This window comes from Colossoma macropomum, unplaced genomic scaffold (assembly GCF_904425465.1).
Source record: "Colossoma macropomum unplaced genomic scaffold, Colossoma_macropomum, whole genome shotgun sequence".
In the NCBI taxonomy this organism is placed as follows: Eukaryota; Metazoa; Chordata; class Actinopteri; order Characiformes; family Serrasalmidae; genus Colossoma; species Colossoma macropomum.
Window position 1 is genome coordinate 28,603,813 of NW_023494790.1, and position 19,245 is coordinate 28,623,057.

The 19,245-nt window shown below is 38.6% G+C and overlaps 1 protein-coding gene across 1 annotated transcript in view; it reads left to right on the forward strand.

Moving 5' to 3' along the window:
• The window catches only part of dnah9 (dynein, axonemal, heavy chain 9), a 156,656-nt gene that overhangs the window by 14,167 nt on the left and 123,244 nt on the right, over positions 1-19,245 (forward strand). Inside the window, exons 12-23 of the mRNA XM_036572951.1 lie at positions 740-866; positions 2,829-3,084; positions 3,708-3,949; positions 4,066-4,201; positions 4,337-4,533; positions 6,767-7,191; positions 10,006-10,228; positions 10,506-10,672; positions 11,908-12,592; positions 14,670-14,855; positions 16,176-16,306; positions 16,548-16,674. Coding sequence (XP_036428844.1) covers positions 740-866; positions 2,829-3,084; positions 3,708-3,949; positions 4,066-4,201; positions 4,337-4,533; positions 6,767-7,191; positions 10,006-10,228; positions 10,506-10,672; positions 11,908-12,592; positions 14,670-14,855; positions 16,176-16,306; positions 16,548-16,674 — 2,902 coding nt within the window. The remainder of the gene's footprint in view (positions 1-739; positions 867-2,828; positions 3,085-3,707; positions 3,950-4,065; positions 4,202-4,336; positions 4,534-6,766; positions 7,192-10,005; positions 10,229-10,505; positions 10,673-11,907; positions 12,593-14,669; positions 14,856-16,175; positions 16,307-16,547; positions 16,675-19,245) is intronic.

Here is a 19,245-nt window from a genome sequence, read left to right on the forward strand (position 1 = left end):
CTTTTGGAGGCCTTAAGCAGGATTGTTTTAGGGCCCCCACCCATCTTGCTAGCTGTGTGATACTGTAAAATGAAAGGCTAACTAATAGCAAAGACTATGACAAGCTGACTAAATTAAGTCCATTTATAACAGGCTAATGTGTATATTGTTTTTTGAATGCTTGTTTGCAGTTACAGTTTAATTTACAAATTTGGCGGCTATGTCCTTACTTGGGATTCGGGCCCCGCCTTCCTGCCAGCTCTTGTGGTTGTTAAGGTGGACCGAGAAATTTAGCTAGCTAGCTACGTTAGCATACTGTTAGCGATTTTTTATGCTTGTTATGAAGAAAAGGATCATAATACATTGAAACAACATTAAAATAAGACAATACAATGGTTATCATAATTTTTAGCTGCGAAAATACTCACATTTGTAGGTTTCTGTGGTCGCTTACACAACCTTCTGGCCATTTTTTCTTTTTTCTCATAACACTCCTTTTGGAGTGTGTCTCTTAAAAACCTCTGTTTGGAGGGCCGTGTAGCCCTAACACTTTGCCATACCCCTCCATCTCAACCAAATCGGGACACCCTTCCCCTAGACATGAATGTGCAAAACGGGGGGCTAAGGGCTAAGTGGTAGGGGCAAGGGGTGAAATGGGATTGGGCCTATATATCTGAAAAACATCTGATAAAACTTTTTCAACTAAAATGAAGTGACTTTTTTCAAATTGTCCACGGTAACTCCATGCATGTTCCTGTAGATACTCCTCTAAGCTTTATGACAAATGGACAGACTCTGTGGGAGAGAAGTCTCAGTACAATCTCAATCAGCCACTCTTATCCAGAGACCCGACCACCAGACTCATCACTGTCAACTTCAACCCACAGGTAGGAAAGCATTCTTGTAGGTGCTGTATGTGTACGTACAGTGGAGATGAGACAGTAGGAAACTTTTCTGTCATGATAACAGTAAGCAAAGTTATTTGGTTTTTGGTGTTACTGAAGTAATGTTAACCTCTTTCTGCAAGAAATTTTTATCTGTTAACCAGGACACTGTTGGCTCTCTAGTGAGCATTGATTTTTTTTTATCACAGATATTTCCAATATAGGTTAAATATATTCCATAAACGTTATTGAAGAATAATGAATAATTAATAAAAAATATTGCATAGTTGATCTGAGGGACCTATAAAACAGGCATCAGTGTCCAAAAGAAAACAAGCATCTCCAAAATGGTAACTTAATGGTAAATAATTTTATTCAAAGCAATTTTGGAGCAAATCTATTGGTTCATTCATCATGAGATTTTCACATAATGTAAAAAGCAGCTGCTGAGCTCAAATTATGTGGAAAACTAAAAACTGCCAAAAGTGGAGATACTTATTTTTTTCTTTGGACAGTTGAAATATTATAATTGCTGTATGTAAACATGCAGTGTCAATAGACTATTTCATAAGGTTTTAAATGGTAGTAATCATACACAATTTTTTGAACTATTAAAAACAGCATTGAAATGGCACTTAAACAGTATGATCATCGTTGGGTTTTATACAGTGGTATATCATTCAAACTAGTAGGTTAACATGCCATTGCATTGAAGTCTGTCTAAGGAACCTTGTTGATCGGTATTGTAAATACAGTATGTCACTATACAATGGCTGCTAATGGACTACTCTGTGACTGAGAATCAGAAACAAGCCCACAGCAGGTAAAGCGCCCCCTCCCCCTTTAGCTAATATCTAACCGCACTCGACCCTAGCACACTTCACTCCGTTCTCATATTAACTACTCCTGCCATGTCTCTTTTCCCACAGCTTAGCTTTGTTGTTTTTTTCCTGTTTTTCCCTCTGGTCCTTTGCTGACATGGAACTCAGTGTTCACATTTCAGGCAAGGACCTATCATTTCTCTCCCACCATTCATTGCTCCACTAGGTTTCCAGACTCTGTGCTCCCCAGGGTGCCTCCAGTGTCTCCTAAAAAATGGGAGGCATTCATTCCTTCACAAAACTAATTCCCTGATCTCTATACCCGTCCAGCAGTCTGCTTTAATGCTTCCAACCTCTCGAGCCTCATTTACCTCCCCGCCATTCACCCCATAATTCAGCTTATCCCATTAGTTCCAGTCCCATAAATCCAGCTGCCTGCCACCAACCATGTTGGAATACAGCTGTCACTTTGCTGTCTTTGGATGTTTCAAAGTGTATTGGTCTTGATGTCAACCTTCGACCAATCCTAATTACTGCTGGACAGCACTTCTGTCATCCTTACAAGAAAACCCAGCAGAGGTGTTAATCCCTGACCTCACAGCAGTTACAGCAATTTGAGAAACAATTCAGCATGTCTTAAAATATCAGATATCACCATAGATGACCTATCCATGCTTTGCCCACAAATCTGTTCTTCCATAGCGGCTTCTGCTATATCTGACAAGAATGGAACATTGGCAAAAATCCTATCCTAACAGCGTGACCTTTCACATGCATGCAAAATAAATATCGTTTAAAGGTAATAATGCACTCTTGTGCAATACACTTTCTCATAAACTGAATTTTTGCCAATGTTCTGAAAAGCTTGTCCAACCGTTGCTACGAAAGAACACAAAAAGATACATTAAAGGTTTTTGTGTTTGAAAATAGCCAAAAAATGTATTTTGGCAAAAGTGAGTGTAAATTATTTTTATGGTTGATTGTAATCAGTTATACCATTCCAACATAAATGCCCCTGAATCGCCACCTTCAGATTGATGCTTTCATGCATTTGACACTCCTATCTGTCTTTAGTGTTCATGCTGTTTCTCGCTGTAATGAAATAGGAATTTTCATTGCTATTTTTTGTTTTTTTGTCTCATAGTTGGTGTCAGTGTTGCGAGAGGTTAAGTACCTGGAGGCCAGACAAGCTGAGGACATTCCAGATCTAGCTGCTGATATTTACTCCAATAAGGAGCTGCTGTGGCAGTACGTGGCTAACCTGGAGCTTACGGCTGGCTGGTACAACAGGGTGATTCAGACAGTACTGGAGGTGGAGTTTCCTCTGATCCAGAACCAGCTGAGAAATATTGACCTCCAGCTCAAAGAAGCTGAGGACACTATCAACTGGACAAGCAAAGGTACATTGCCTTAAAAAACAGACTCTGTGCTGGATATTGTGTTTTGTTGCTGTTGTACCAAAACTACAAAAACACTTCAATTATTGGATGATGTGAATGCCTTGACTCGCCCAAACACCAAAAGAACATCTGTGATTGTTCAGGATGCTCACAGTACACTCCAATTATTGTTATTATTATTATTATTATTATTATTGTTATTATTATCATTATGACAAATAATTTTTGAGTGGGATTTTTTTTTATCATAACTCAATTGTTGATATGTAAACATAGTCATTTAGAGTAGTTTGATGTGAAATGGTTCACTGTATACAGACTCACCACCTTACAAACCAAAATGACTCATGAACCTACATGTGTTTTCTGTGTTTTTACATAATAATGCAGTAATATTAATAATGATAACATTTTCTAAAAATAAGTGAAATGCTCTGAACAATTATGGATGACTTTGTTGCATCTTAGTCATATATTTATGCAGGAATTTTGTGAATTTAATTAGGAAGAAATTGGTGGAGATCAACTTTGACTCTGCACTTTTGTTCTGAAAGTGCTACATAATTTAAAGTTTACTTGCAATTCTGATGTGCAGTCATTTTCTAATGTCTTGTCACTTCTAGGGATTTGGGAGTACATTCAAGATGTCCGTGAAGCAGTACATGACCTTGAAAAGCGACTGCAGAGGACCAAAGACAACGTGGATGAGATCCAGAGCATCATGAAGATGTGGGCTAATCCCATCTTTGAGAGGAAGGAGGGAAAAAAAGACAGCCTGCTCAGTCTGGAGGATAAAACGGAGCGCTTAGAGAGAACCTATAGCCAGATCCATACCTCCGGGGCCAAGATTCATTTGTTACTGAAGGTCAGTGATAGAAATAAACCTTCTGGCCTCTGCAGTGATGAATGGCCAGATGGTGAACGTCTAGAATTTATACAAATTTGTGTTGTTGATGTTTTTTTTTTTTCATTTCATTTCAGGATAACTTGTCACTTTTTAACGCTGACCCCTCATCAGCTGAATGGAGGTCGTACGTGGATTACGTTGATGAAATGGTCATAGATGGCTTCTTCAATAGCATTGAGAGTTCCCTAAAATTCTTCTTGGACAATACAGGTATGATTCATATTTCATGCTTAAGCTACAGAAAGAGAATTTAGGAAAGTGTTCTCCTTGTACTTTTTGTCCCTGACTTCACAACATACGTTTCTTTAAATCCATTTCTGACTTGACTTTCATTGCCTGATCCAGACCAGAGGCCTGGATTGGCTCCTCTCTTTGAAGCTCAGTTAGACCTGCAGGTTCCTGAATTAGTTTTTCATCCCTCTCTGGAGTTTGGGGCTTCTGATGGCTTCTATGATTTAGTGGAGAGTCTCATCAATGATGTCTACAGGATCTCCTCTCTGGTACCACGGCTGGCTGAGCATAGCAGCTTTCCGCACTACCAGGTATCATCTTAGTCCTGTTAATTTAGCAGTTTTGATTTATTAATGTAATTTTGCTATATATTTATTATGATATGAAGTCACATTACATAATGATTTTTAAGTAACAAAGTCATTTAGAGTAGGGTAGTCAAAGGCAATGCATGCAAAGCTACAGTTCTCTTCGAGAACCTCCATTGTAACAAGAATGCACGAGCTGCATGGATGAAAATGAGATTGCAAGGTCAACAGTCGCAGAGAAGTTGGAACCGTTAACTATAAATGTGACATACAATCACAGAGAGCAAATAAATATGACAATAAATATGCCATTTTCTACAAATGTTAGTCACACAATGTCCATTTATTTGCTGAATTAAACATAAAACCTTTGCACATTTTATTGTTATTTATTTCCAAATGCATTAAATTCAGCAATTGAACAGCAATTAGTGCATTTAAATGTGCAGAAGTGCTTTCTCTTTACAGGATCGACAGAATTGACAAAACATAATGTGGCCGTAGGCTCCCAAACTTTAGCCTAGAACTGTATGCACAGTTGGTTGATGAAACCAATGATATTAAATTGTTGAATATAATAAATGCCTTCTTGTATATAGCTACAACAAAATGCGCTACTTTTTAAATGGAGGACTTTTTTAGGGTCAATCGCTGAGCAAATTGCACAAGTTACTAAATTAATTTTGAGTTACCACACAAATCAATAAAATCTGTAAAAAATCATTGCTTTAATTATTAAAGTGACCCGGTAATTAGAGAATTATGTAATTACTTACATAGTTATGCACTAAATGATTCACACAACAAGCTCAAGTCTGCACATTTTTCCATTTTTGTCAAGAAATGGCAAAAAAATCACAAAAATGGCTTTTACAAAAGAATTGGCTTTCAAGACTCTATAGACTGTAGTAGGGATGTGCTTTCTGACAAAGTTTGATATGTGAGCATTAGTAAGAGTTCATGAACAGATGTCTGGTTAACTGTGGAAAAGGAAAACAATGCAAATAAAACAAAGACACAAAAATGTGTTTACCTTTTTAGGTTTCATGTTTTGTTATTCAGCATTAGCAGAGGGAACTTGGTAGGTTTTTGTGTTTGATGAGTAACACAATTGAGACTCAAATGAGCTAATAAACTAAAACTACAGCTATCTGGTACAACACTGGATGCTGATGGATATTCGTCATCTTCTACAGGTATTTTTCTTCTCTACAGTAGATGATGTGCCAGCATGTAGGTTTGTCCAACTCCAGACTATCCTGCACTATAAAAAGAATGTGTGAAAAAGGATAACAAGTCCAGCAGCGGTGGTGCTAGGCAAAAATAAAAAAATGAATGTTTTATTTGAGATATGGTTTTTACCAATATTTATACAAAAAGTGGAACTGTATTCATATCAGGATTTATAAGCTAGTTAGGTTAGATAGAGTTAACATTGGTGTCCATATCCTGGATTGAATGATACTTAAGGATCGGGTATCAGAAGGAAGATGTGGTATCAGGGCCCCCTAATTAAAAGAAATGCAAATGTATGTGAAGTAAAGGTGACAATTATTTATTGTGAATTTACATTCTATTTCTGTAAATTAACAATAGCAGTGTTAAAATACAGAATATGTATTGTTTATTTAACCATCATTTTGTCCTTCATATTTTACAGTGTATTTAGCAACACAAGGCACGCTATCTGTGCCTTAACAACACATTCTTGGCAATGTGCCCTGTTTAATGCCCTCTTTAATGAACAGCAAAGTATAATATAATATACTCTCAAATACGAGCAAAAGTCATCTTTTGTTAAAACATAAAAGTAGTGTTTCACCAAATTAGTCTGCGTAGTTTCTCCATATTCCTATGATTAAGCATAACGATTACTCGTATAATAATTAGTTTAATAACTGAGTACTTGAGTATTCATGCACACAGCAATAACTTTCAAATCCCTTCTTTTACTTACAAACACAAATGTTACATCAGTTGAAAGTTCACAACTTTCAGCAAAGATTCTCTGCTTGGTAATTATTTATTATTCCTCACTTGTAGCTCATTGTAAGGTGTTTAAGGTGTAAAAATGCAATGAAAGAACATATTAAGGTTAAGTTATTCTCTCCTGCACCAAATATTGTGGTTAGCATAGTAACTGCTTTCTCGTCCAGCTTCCTGCCCAGTCCAGCAAAGCTTCTCTCTGTGATGTGGGGGATTTGAGTGATCGGCATTATATGATGTGTGTCCACAGGCTGATATGGAGGACATGGCAGACCTTGCAGACATGCGTCAGCTTCTAATGGAGCGTGTGCAGAGGGTCATGGCACAGTGCTGCGAGCACCGTAACGGATTTGAACGCTACGCTTACCTCTACGTCGACGACAGGAAAGAGTTTATGAGGCAGTTCCTGCTTTACGGCCACGTTCTCACGAGTGAGGAGATCGAGGCTCATGCTGAGGACGGGGTCCCGGAGAACCCTCCCACTCTGGAGAGGTTCCGCGAGCAAGTGGACTCCTACGAGAGTGTGTATGAAGAAGTGCAGAAGCTAGAGCCTGTCCATGTGTTTGAGGGCTGGATGAGGGTGGATGCACGGGCCTTTAAAAGTGCTCTGCTGAACATCATCAAAAAGTGGAGCCTCATGTTCAAACAGCATCTTATCGACCACGTAACACACAGGTAACTTACTGCTTTTGAAGCAAAAAAAAGGCTCACACTGGAGTAAAATGCCCATAAGCTTTTCAGTGCTGCGTGGAGAGGACAGCTCTGTATTTCATACCATATTAATATTGTCATTAATGTTAAAAACATTATATTGACTGTATTGGCAAATGATAAATAAATATAAACCCTTTAAATGGCCAGGACCCAACAGTGGGTCCAAAGTTTTACTACACATTTCAATAACCTAAGAATAGCTCCAGTTTGCACTGTAGTCCATGCAGTTACTGAATAATAAGCCTGGAATAATAAAAAAAAAAATCAATATTACATTTTTTTTAAAAAAAACTTAATATTAATATTTCATTTGGGATGGATGATATAAATAGTATTCGATTGACATTACACTTGTCACACTTGTAGCTGCCACCATATTTTTGATGTAATGCTGGTCAATGCAGTAATGACAGCTGACAATGGTGCTATTAGAGCCATTGTTTGTATGCCGTTAGTTAATAAAGCATTCAGACAGATAAAATATAGCCACATTGTGCTGCGCAGTTCAAGGTTGTAGTAAAAAGTAAGCTTTTATAGTGTCCCGGCTGTCCAATGTTGTGATGGGAAAGAGGCAGAGAAGCTGAGCCAACGAAGGAGAAATCTTTGGACAGCAAGAATAAACAGGAAAAACTGTCAGCCGTCCCCTTTACAAAGTCTGCTCTCATCAGTCTGTCACAGAAAGACAGTTAGGTGAAGGATGAATTCTGTAGTTTTGCTCTTGATCATTTTCAAGTGTTAAGAATTGTTCATGATTGACAGTTTGACCGATGTTAGCAGGGAACACCAATTAATCCCGTCAAACATGCGTAGCTATTATTCACTTTTGCGATCACAACAACGTTTGATTGTGTAGCTGATGGTACAAAAGACTTCACCAGACTAAACAATTATTCACTTCTTGTGATTTGTAAGGCTGATGCAGTATTTGCAAAGTAATTCTAGATGTCTGGATATGTTTTGCGGTCAATAAAGTATAATTGGGACTCAAGTATAACTTATAGAATAGTTATGGATCAACATCTCTGACCAAACTAACTTTTTCTTTATATCTTGATTTGGATGCCATAGCCAGCATTGAGTGCTCATATATGCTGATGGAACGTCAACAGTATGGCGCTGTGGGACAGTTCTTTTGAGTTTTGTGAATACTGTCTACTGGGGTAAAAGCTGATTTGAGATATTTTTGTTTTTTGAGATAAATATTGGGATATTTGAAAAAAACAAACCTTCACCCAGATCAACTATCCATAAATGAAGCAAATTATTTCTCTAGAAGTGGAAATGTTTAGAGAGAGAATTAAAGTAGTAGTGCATTATTCCAGTAAGACAAAATATCATATTGAAGTTTTATTGCTACATACAGTGGGGGCCATGATTAAGGTTTCAAGATTGGTGGAAGAAACATCAATAACCTTCGATATGCCGATGACACAACAATTACAGCAAAAAAACAGCTGAAGGGCCTTATAAGGAAAGTTAAAGAACAGAGTGAAAAGGTGGGACTTCAGCTCATTATAAATGAAACAAAAGCTATAAAAACAGGAAAGACCACTAACTTTACCATTGATGGTGAAGATATTGAAGTGCTGGACGGCTTTCGCTTATGCGGATCAATTATTAATAACAAAGGATCCGGCAGTCAATTCACTGGAAGCCCAGAAAATCAAACTGAATCTCTTTTTTTTATGAGAAGAACTGGAAAAGACCATTATACATTGAACAGGGTAGGAGGACGACCAGTAGCAAAATGGATGGAGACAATCAAAGGAGTCATAAACAAGCCATTAAGAAGCCTAAAGACCCAAAGAGAAGACAGGAGAATCACTATCCACATGGTCGCCAGGAGTCGGAACTGACTTGATGGCACTTATTAACAATATGGTGGGGTCCAAGACTCTGAGTTATTCATAATTAAAATGAAAAAGAAATATTCGTGATTCTGCACGATTTCTAGGTCTGTAATCAAGCAAATATGTGAAATTGACCATGTTAAGGCCTTTGTACAAAAAGGTCTGATTTTTTTGTCATGTTCCTTCCATTGAAGCATGTGTTGAGATAACATTCAGATGGATTTGATGCAATCATCAGAGGCTTTTGCGCAAACTTGTGGAGCCTAGCTTCAGTGCACGTTGTCACTAAAGCAGAGGGGAAACACTGTAATACTAAGAGATTCTGAAATTCATGTACATATTTAAAAGGTTGTTGATAATTCATTTATAATGAAAAGTCTTGTACTAAATTAGAAAAGAATGCAAAATAAAAACATCTTGCTCATCCAAGATTTCTGGATCTCACTGAATGTGATTGCAATATACTAATACCCTGAAAACACATTAGGGAACCCTTGATGTGACATGATTGACTTGCATTACAAAATTTTTCCCAAAACTGTTCATGTTTGTTGGATTGTGTGATTTATTTAGTTACTCATCTATGAACATCTGTGATTTGTCAGGATGCTCACAGCACAAAATGAAACATTCAGTGGTTAGTTAGAGGGCTCAATTACATATTGTACACTTCTGGAGCTCCAGTATTGTGGCGTTTTCATTTTAGTGCATCATTTATTAGAATGAAATGATTATGAATCATTACTGTTGAAAAAAAAGATCTACAAAAATCTCAGAAAGAAGAAAGAAGACGATAACAAATCTCTTAACGTTTGTTGATAATGATTAAGGAACAATATATTGTGTAACCCTGGATGCCAGGATGCTAGGAATAGTTTGACTTTCACCTCTGATGCTATTTTGTATTTTTCTTTCCTGTGTACAGTTTGTCTGATCTGGAAGAGTTTATTAAATATGCTGAGAGTGGTCTCAGTAAGAAGGTGGAGGAGGGGGACTATGCCGGCCTGGTGGAGGTTATGGGTCACTTAATGGCGGTGAAAGACAGACAGAGTGCCACTGATGAAATGTTTGAGCCACTGCAGCACACCATTGATCTGCTGAAGACATATGAGCAGGAACTGCCAGATGTGGTGTACAAACAGCTTGAGGTAACTGCTGTCATATAAGAGCTCAAACGTCGATACTACGAAATGATTGTAAAACTGTTGCAGCTTAAGTGTTTCACTTAATAGATAAGCACATTAAACTGAAAGTACCTTGCATCTGAATTCCACACTGCATAAAAGTAGATGCTTTATCTGAACGTCAGAACATTAGAACAGAACGCTAAGTCTCACACATGGTGAGCCAGGAGACAGTAAATAATTGGATGCATATTGAGGTTCTCTTACAGTCTGAGATGTATATTTGTGCTGTCCTGTGTAGGAGCTGCCTGAGAAATGGACTAACATCAAGAAGCAAGCTGTGGTGGTGAAGCAGCATGTGGCTCCACTGCAGGCCAGCGAGGTAGCTAACCTGCGCAGGAAATGTGCCACGTTCGACGTGCAGCAGTACAACTTCAGGGAACACTTCCGCGCCCATGGTCCTTTCAGGTTTGTCTATCATCTTTCTACAATAACCACAGATTGCTGTGTAATACGTGTAGTCTATAAAAGTGTGTCTCTCAGACATTGCTGTTCACTGAAGTAAACAAAAGTAAAGTGAGTGTAACGATTATGGCATGTACTAAAATTTTGTTTTTTGTTTTGCCACTGAAACATTTCAGTCGCAAATGGTCAAAATACGCAAATGGTCAAAAAGAAAAACAAAAGGTTAAATAGGACTGTGATGAAGTGTAAAACTATACCACTTAAGAAATCATTTGAATGATAACAAAAATCAATGAGAAACAATTTTTTCCTTCACTCTCCTGAGCCAGTCAGCACAGACACATTCAAACATTTGGAGAAGCAGCTGATCAACAGTGGAAAAAGTGGGTCATTTATTTATTGTCAGCTCAGTTTTGATCTAATGGATAAAAGAGAAAAAAAATTCTTTGGGTTTTTAGTTTCAGTTTTCAGCCAGGTGTGTCAAATTTTGGTTTTGGGTTTGGCCAGGAGTCTTCATTTTAGTGCATCACTTATTCTAATGAAATTAAATGATTATGAAGCAACACTGTTGATTTATTGTAAAAAAATCAACAAAAATCTTGTATCTCAAAAAATAGTTTTAAAGGTAGAAGAGGAAAAACATCTTTGTTGATGTGACTGAAAAATGTAATTTTTAAAATTTCCATTGTCCATTCACCTTGAAATGGTTACACAAAATAAAGGGCAGCTGCTATTTTCAAATTCAAGTTATAGTATAGAAATAAAAGCCCCCAAATTTTTTTTCTTATGAAAGTTACAAAATATTACACTCTTAAAAAGAAAACAAGGATGCACAGTGACACTGATGCAAAGAACTGGTCTTATGAAGCATCAAAAGCTATTTGAAAAGCTAATTGGTGCCCCATGGAGAATATTCAACCTGCTTATTGTGAATGAGTGAGTGAGTGAGTGAATTTCAGGCCAGTTCTAAAAATCTTCAAGGTGCAAAAATGATACTAGAAAAGAATCATTTTAGTTCCCTAAAGAACTGTTCAGTGGGTGGTTTAAAGAACTGTTTTTTAAAATGTGTTGTGAAGAACCTCCACACACTGCTCTATACCAAGGTTTTATGCAAGTTAAATGTTTTCCAAGAATTAAACAGTACATGAGTTCTCAAACCATTTAGCAACATTTGTTTTTAAGAGGATTTATACTGCATTGTACAATCCTTCCAGCTTTTTCTCTTTTTTTTCTCTTAGGTTTGACAGCGTAAACCCCTATGAGATGCTCAACATAGCCCACAAACAGATTCAGGAGAAGGAGTCTGTCATGGCTGGACTCACTGAGTCAGCTAGCCTGTTTGAAGTCAACATTCCTGACTACAAGCAACTCAAACAGTGTCGCAAAGAGGTGTCCATTCTCAAAGAACTGTGGGACATAATCTCGGTGGTCCAGTTTAGTCTTGATGCCTGGCGCACCACCCCATGGCGAGATATCAACGTGGACGAGATGGATATGGAATGCAAGCGGTTCTCCAAGGAGCTGCGAGCCCTGGATAAAGAGGCCCGAGCATGGGACGCCTTTTGTGGTCTGGACAGTACAGTGAAGAACACTCTGACATCCCTTCGTGCCGTAGCCGAGCTCCAGAATCCAGCCATCCGGCCCAGACACTGGCAGCAGCTTATGGTGGCCACGGGGGTCCGCTTCAGCATGGACGAGGACACCACACTGGCTGACTTGCTGAACCTCAACCTGCACCACTTTGAGGATGAGGTGAGGGCCATCGTGGACCGAGCCGTGAAAGAGATGGGCATGGAGAAGGTACTGACTGAGCTGGACGCTACCTGGACAGCGATGGAATTTGGCTACGAGTCTCACCCACGGACTGGCATTCCTCTACTCAAATCAGATGAGGACTTAGTTGAGACACTGGAAGACAACCAGGTAAGGATGTCCCAGTCATATCTGGAACATTGGTATTGGAGTCGATTGAGGTGTTTTTTAATTAAGGGTGTAATGATTTCAATACAGCATGGAAAAATAAAAAATGAGTGTTCAGAATTCGAGAGAGTTCAAGGGGTTGAGGGTCTTATACTGTGTGTGCACTCATGTTCAACTAACTGGACTTTTTTCCTGAAGAGCTTATAAATTCTAGAGGTTGTGATTTTTTGGGGCTTATTTTGTTAAAAAAACCTGTATGAGGACTTTTAATATATATCGATAAGAGGGCTGTGGAATCAAGCCAGTTTAAACACATACAGTATCAAGAATCAGATCAAAACTTGACCTCAGAATTGAAAATCGAACCTGAAAATATGTGTATCACTACACCTCTCAGTTTAATAGACCAGTGTCAGTTATATTAATCCAATCCTGATCCTTCATCAAGACTATTTTACTCCATAGTGCTCTGTGGACACCACTGTTCTAGAAGCGACATAAACAGACATTATCCAAAATATTCAGTAGAGAGGTGCATTTTCAGAAGTTAATAAGCAGTTTAAATATCTGCAATTTGGAGAATGGAAACCTGTAATGCACTATAGGGACAAAAGTATGTGGACACCCCTCCTAATTATTGAGTTCGTGTGTTTCAGTCACTTCTATTGTTAAAATCAAGCACATTGCTATGCAGTCTCTGTAGCCAAACACTGGCAATAGAATTAGTTGTACTGAAGAGCTCAGTGACTGTGAACATGGCATTGTCGTAGTATGCCACCTTTGCCAGAAGCCAGTTAGTGAAATTTCTGCCCCGCTAGATTGGCTTTGGCCAAGTGTGAGTGCTATTATTGTGAAATGGCAGCGTCTAGGCCCAACAACAGCTCAGCCATGAAGCAGTAGACCAGAGCGGGGCCACTGAGTGCATGGTGCATAAAAATTGCCTGTCCTCTGCTGCATCACTCACTACAGAGTGTCAAACTGCCTCTGGAAGCAACATCAGCACAAGAACTGCTTCATGAAAAGGGCTTTACATGGCTGAGTGGCTGCACAGAAGCCTAAGATCAATATGCACACTACCAAGCATTGGCTGGAGGGGTGTACAGCACGCCACAGTGGAAACGTGTTCTCTGGAGTGATGAATCATGCTGTATTATCTCGTGGTCTGATGGATGAATCTGGTTTAGTTGAAGCCAGAAGAACGCTACTTGCTGGAATGCCAACAGTAAAGTGTGGTGGAGGAGGGGATAATGGTCACGGGACAGTTTTTTGGGGTTTGGGCTAGACCCCTTCGTTCCAGTGATTTTAATGTTAGTACTACAGCATATGAAGGTGTTTTAGACAATTACATGCTTCCAACTTTGTGGCAACAGTTTGGGGAAGGTCCCTTTCTGTGCCCTTGCGCACAAAGCGAGCTCCATAAAGACATGGTTTGACGAATTTGTTGTGAATGAACTCCAGTGGTCTGCACAGAACCCCATTGAAAACCTTTGATGAAGTGGAATGCTGATTGTGAGCCAGGCCTTCTTGTTCAACATCAGTGCCTGTCCTCACAAATGCTGTTTGACTGAATGGCAATTCCATATTAATGCCTAGCTTTTTGGAATGAGATGCCAAACAAGCTCATGTTTGTGTGATGGTGTCCACATACTTGTAGGCATAGAATGTATCTGCAAAGCCAGTGTGTCAACTGCTTAAACTAGGTTCCAGCTGCAAATAAGCAAGGTTGGGCCAAGCACATGCAAAACTGGAGCATTATTACACACTTAGTGGCAAGAGTAACAGTCTCAAAGCTGGGAAAAACGAGAGTACTTTCGCACATGACATGAAACGGTCATCTTTTAAAAACATAATTTGACGCTATGCACAAACTGCAAATCAGATTATGTTACTGTAGCATTTAATGTAACTAATTGTCAACCTAGCATGTGCGACCTAATTTGGATTGGTTACCGTTAAGGTTAGTATGTGATGTTCTGCTGCATTATCAATGAAAATACAAATATCTGATCAAACACGGTGGCAGATACCCAAGATTTGACTTGTGTGCAAAAGAACTTGATCAGTACTTTCCTACAAACAGGTGCAGCTGCAGAACCTCATGTCATCCAAGCACATCGCCTTCTTCCTGGAAGAAGTGTCTTCATGGCAACGCAGACTCTCGGTGGCTGACTCGGTCGTCTCTATCTGGTTCGAGGTGCAGAGAACCTGGTCACACCTGGAGAGCATTTTCATTGGCTCAGAGGACATCCGTTCACAGTTACCTGAGGTGCACAGTAAATTCTTTTCTGATAGATATATGACATAAGCCTTGAACGCAGTAGTGTAGCAAAAACTATACAAGTTTTACACAGTTTTTACATTGTAAGCGGAGTTGATCAGCCAAGACGTGTTTGGTATCTGAAGTGTGCTTCTTTAGTTTTGCACCGGAAAAACTCCAATTAGCACTGTGCAAATCACATGTCTAAATCATCACAGTGGCCTTAAAATATATCAAGCTGTCAAGTGCGTACTGTAAGTATATACTGTTATGCATAAAAATGGGTAAAAGTTGCATAACTAAAACAGTAGTACAGCTATCCACAAGCCTAATTTTTTTTTCAGTAAATTTGTCCATTTTCATAGATAACATTATATCATAGAGTGTCAGAAACCACACAAGCAAGTCTATTTGAGATCACTTGGTAATATAGTTTTAGGTAAGTGTGTTATAATTTAGAATTGGTCTTTATATCAACTTCTGTTAAATGTTAGCTACATTAGCATTAGCCTTGTAGCTTCACTGCAACACAACTGAAGCAAACTAAACTGTCACTCAGATGGTACTCTTGTCAATGGGGTGACACCCTCAAGGGAACATCTTCAGTACCTTCAGTTCGGGAACATAACTGGTAACATACTCAATTACAATCATATTTTTCAAGTTGTATTGACTCCACACACTGTTTTGTCACCAGTCTTTTTATTTCATTGTTGTGTTTTAAAACATTACGTTAGTAAAAGATATAAATACATACCTTTTTCATAGGGGAAAAAACAGATTTAAGGTACGCAACTGAACCTTAAAACCACTTTGGTGCATTTGAGGGTACATATACATCATTTATGCCTTGATGAATGAAAAATGTACTTGTACAGAATCTTGTGACACTGTAAAGGGGGAAATTGTGCACATTTGCTTCACCAAACTATTCTTTCTGTCACATCATAAGAGAGTTTTCATCATTTATACATACATAATGTCTGAGCAAATTACGAACATCCGTCAAAATAGAAAAAATGAATGTGCTGGAGAGTTTATCTGTTATCAATGAACAAACCAGATGCCTATAATGAGGAGCTGGCCCAGCTTAAATGAGGCCCTTACTGACTCGGGAAGCATCTTGTCCTACCCACTGGCAGTGCATTCATAGATTTAGATCAGAGATGAAAATGTTTGTCTCATCATGCTTTTGGCTGAATGCGTTGAGATAATTATAATGGCATTCTAATAGGCAGAAACACAGATGTTTGTTAATAATGTCAGTTATTTTTGTTCCACTGGGAAGTAAAATTCATTCGAGCTATTCCCTCATGAACATCTCTGCAGGATTCCAAACGCTTTGAAGGAATTGATACAGATTTCAAAGAGCTGGCGCATGATGCACATAAAACGCCCAATGTTGTGGAGGCCACCAATAAACCTGGGCTCTACAGCAGACTGGAGGACATTCAGAGCAGGTTCACATCTTGTTTTTATCAACCTTCTCTCTCTTTTTTTCTGGTTTGTGAGTGTGTTTAGACTGCCTCGCTTTCCCACAGCAGTGAGATATGTGGAAAAAGTGAATGTGGCATGATGATACCATTCAAAGTGTTATATTGCCTGGATCTGCAGACCATATTTTAGTCTCTCTTCACACACACGCCTGTGAAAGTACCTTTCAGCGTGACAGTTTGATGATCAGGGCACTCGCTCCTGCAGGCTGGCTCTTTGCGAGAAGGCTCTGGCTGAGTATCTGGACACCAAGCGGCTTGCCTTCCCCAGGTTCTACTTCATCTCCTCTGCTGACCTGCTAGACATTCTGTCCAATGGCACTGACCCTCAGCAGGTACCACACACCCAGCATTAACTAGGTTTTTAATAATTCAATTTATTCTGATTTAAATCTGATTTGATTATTTGTATGTGCACTGATCACTCATAGTGATTAAAATTTAAACTATAATTCAAACCATTAAAACATCTGTATTAATAATAAATTGTATTTACATAAATGAAGTATTATTTTTTATGCCCAGTAAAATACTAAAAATGGTATAGGAGCATATCTTAACCTTAATGCTCCTTAAAAATGCAAAGATTTATGAATATGCATCATTATCAATTAAGTAAATGCCCCCTTGATTCCCAGTTTCCAATCCTTGCCTTTCCCCCACTACTCTGCACACTGTGTTTTTACTAGGCTATTTGATTCCAAAAATTTTGGAGTCAACTCAGTTTCCATTTCCGACTGATGGGAATTCATGGAGTCGATTCCTCCCAGTAATCTCTCTTTCAAAAAAACAGGACATTTGACAAAAATAGAGAGTAATATATTAATTCTGTTTTACTTTAGCAAGGAAAATTTGGAGAGCTAGCTGAAAATAGCCAGCCCCCAATAGTCAGATGCCAGAATGTAACTGCTGCACCTTTTAAGATGGAACATGAAAATTCAAACAAGAAGCTGGCTAAAAAAAGCTTTGAAAGGCATGGAAGGGAATGCTCTGTTTCTGCTTGACAGTTGGGTAACATTAACTCATTTTGCGGTTTCATAGAAATAGTAGGTCAGTATTGTTTTGCCTCATTTGCTAATGTTTGTTATAGTTAATCCCAACTGATTAGCATCACAGCAGCAATTGGAGCAGGTTTGCTAACCCACAACCTAGCTAATGTTAGTTACATTACTTGCTGTGTTGCTGTTCGCGCTAAACGTTATATTATGGTATTTATCCATACAACGTTTGCGAAAATGTTTTATCTAAGATGTAAAAAGTGTCGTTCGCCTTGGCAATGCACGTCCATGAATATGGGGGCAGAATTTCTGAAGGACTGCTGAAGAGGGGAGTGCATTTGTTATTCATTCCCTAGAATTGCTTACTGTGATAAATGTGGCATCCAGTCCCACCCTCGATCGTTATCAGCTATTGGCTGATTGTGCTGAAAGGCGATTGGTATTGGCACCAAAAACAATGATCGGTCCATTTCTACTGGCAGAGTTTTTAATTGTAAGCCCATTTTTCATTACAAACATTAAATTTTATTGTGTTTTCTACCTTGTCTAAAGTAAAAGCTAGACTCTCGATGTGTGAGTTGTGGAAGGGTGTGTTTATCAGACAGACTGACTAGACAGTCACAGCAAAATATCTCACACTCTTCTCTGCGCGCAGCGGTACGGGCAAACTTGAACATCACGGTGTGGAATCCAAAGCTTTGGAGCCGAGTCTTAATTGCTGAATGCCCGGAACTGAGGAATGGATTCTTTCTGGGATTAACTTCCAGCCCTGGCTTTTTATGGAGAGGATTTTGTGCCCAATTGAAAAGCAATTACTACGGTGGACATTACTTTTCTATAGTGACATGCAGAAAACGTGCCAAAATGAAAAACAAAACTTGTATTACATTGTTTTCACCTTGCTTGACCTCTTTACCGAAAAACAATACAGGAGGATTTGCACGTAGAAATGAAATGCTGAATTGAATTGATGAATGAAATGAATTGAACGCAATCCACCTTGAAATGTAATGAAGGCATAGCTGTATTGCTTTCCACTGTGCAGTACTTTAAACGGATTTGCCTCATTGAAATGCAATCATAACAGTGAAACCAGTGAAATACAAGGCACATGACATCCACAGTGATATGCGGAAGAAGTGCTACCATGTGTTGGCATTGCTTGACCTCTTATTTGGACTCCAAATGTATTCGCTTCATGGAAATGCAACCAAAACAGCGAAGTGCAATGCACACAGGAGATTGCATTTAAGCAGTAAGATGTGGAAAACGTCCAAATGACAAGTAAAGGATCCATTACGCTGATTTAACATTGTTTGAAGTACTGGAAGGTGGAAAGCAATACCTGTGCCTTCATTACATTACAAGGCAGATTGTATTCAAATCCTACATGAAGTCAGCATTTTGTCTTTAATATGCAAATCCTAACGTTTTGTTTTTTCAGTAAAGAGGTCAAGCAAAATGAAAACATTGTAATAGATGTGTTGTTTTTCATTTTGGCACGTGTTCTACATGTCACTATGGAAAAGTAATGTTGTGTGCATTGCATTTCATGTTTTTTCACTGTAGTGATTGCTTTTCAATTTGGTACAAATTTGTCTCCATAGCTTTAATGTTCGGTCAATGGGAAGTGCATTCCTTTATATTTGAACAAATAGAGCAGATGAGAGGGAGCACAGCAGAAACAAAAATAAACGCTAAACATTAATAATCAGAAAAAAAAACTTGTGAGTTTTTCCATTCATCACTCAGTAAATGTTAATCAGTAATGTGTACAGTAATTGCTAAATATTGAACAGTGCTAAGGAGAGAGCTGAGTCTTTATCCTCTAAACTTGTGGATATCGAACATGTTTTGTGGTGTGTAAAACTGTTTTGCCTGCTTGATGAGCTAATGCTGGCCTCTGGT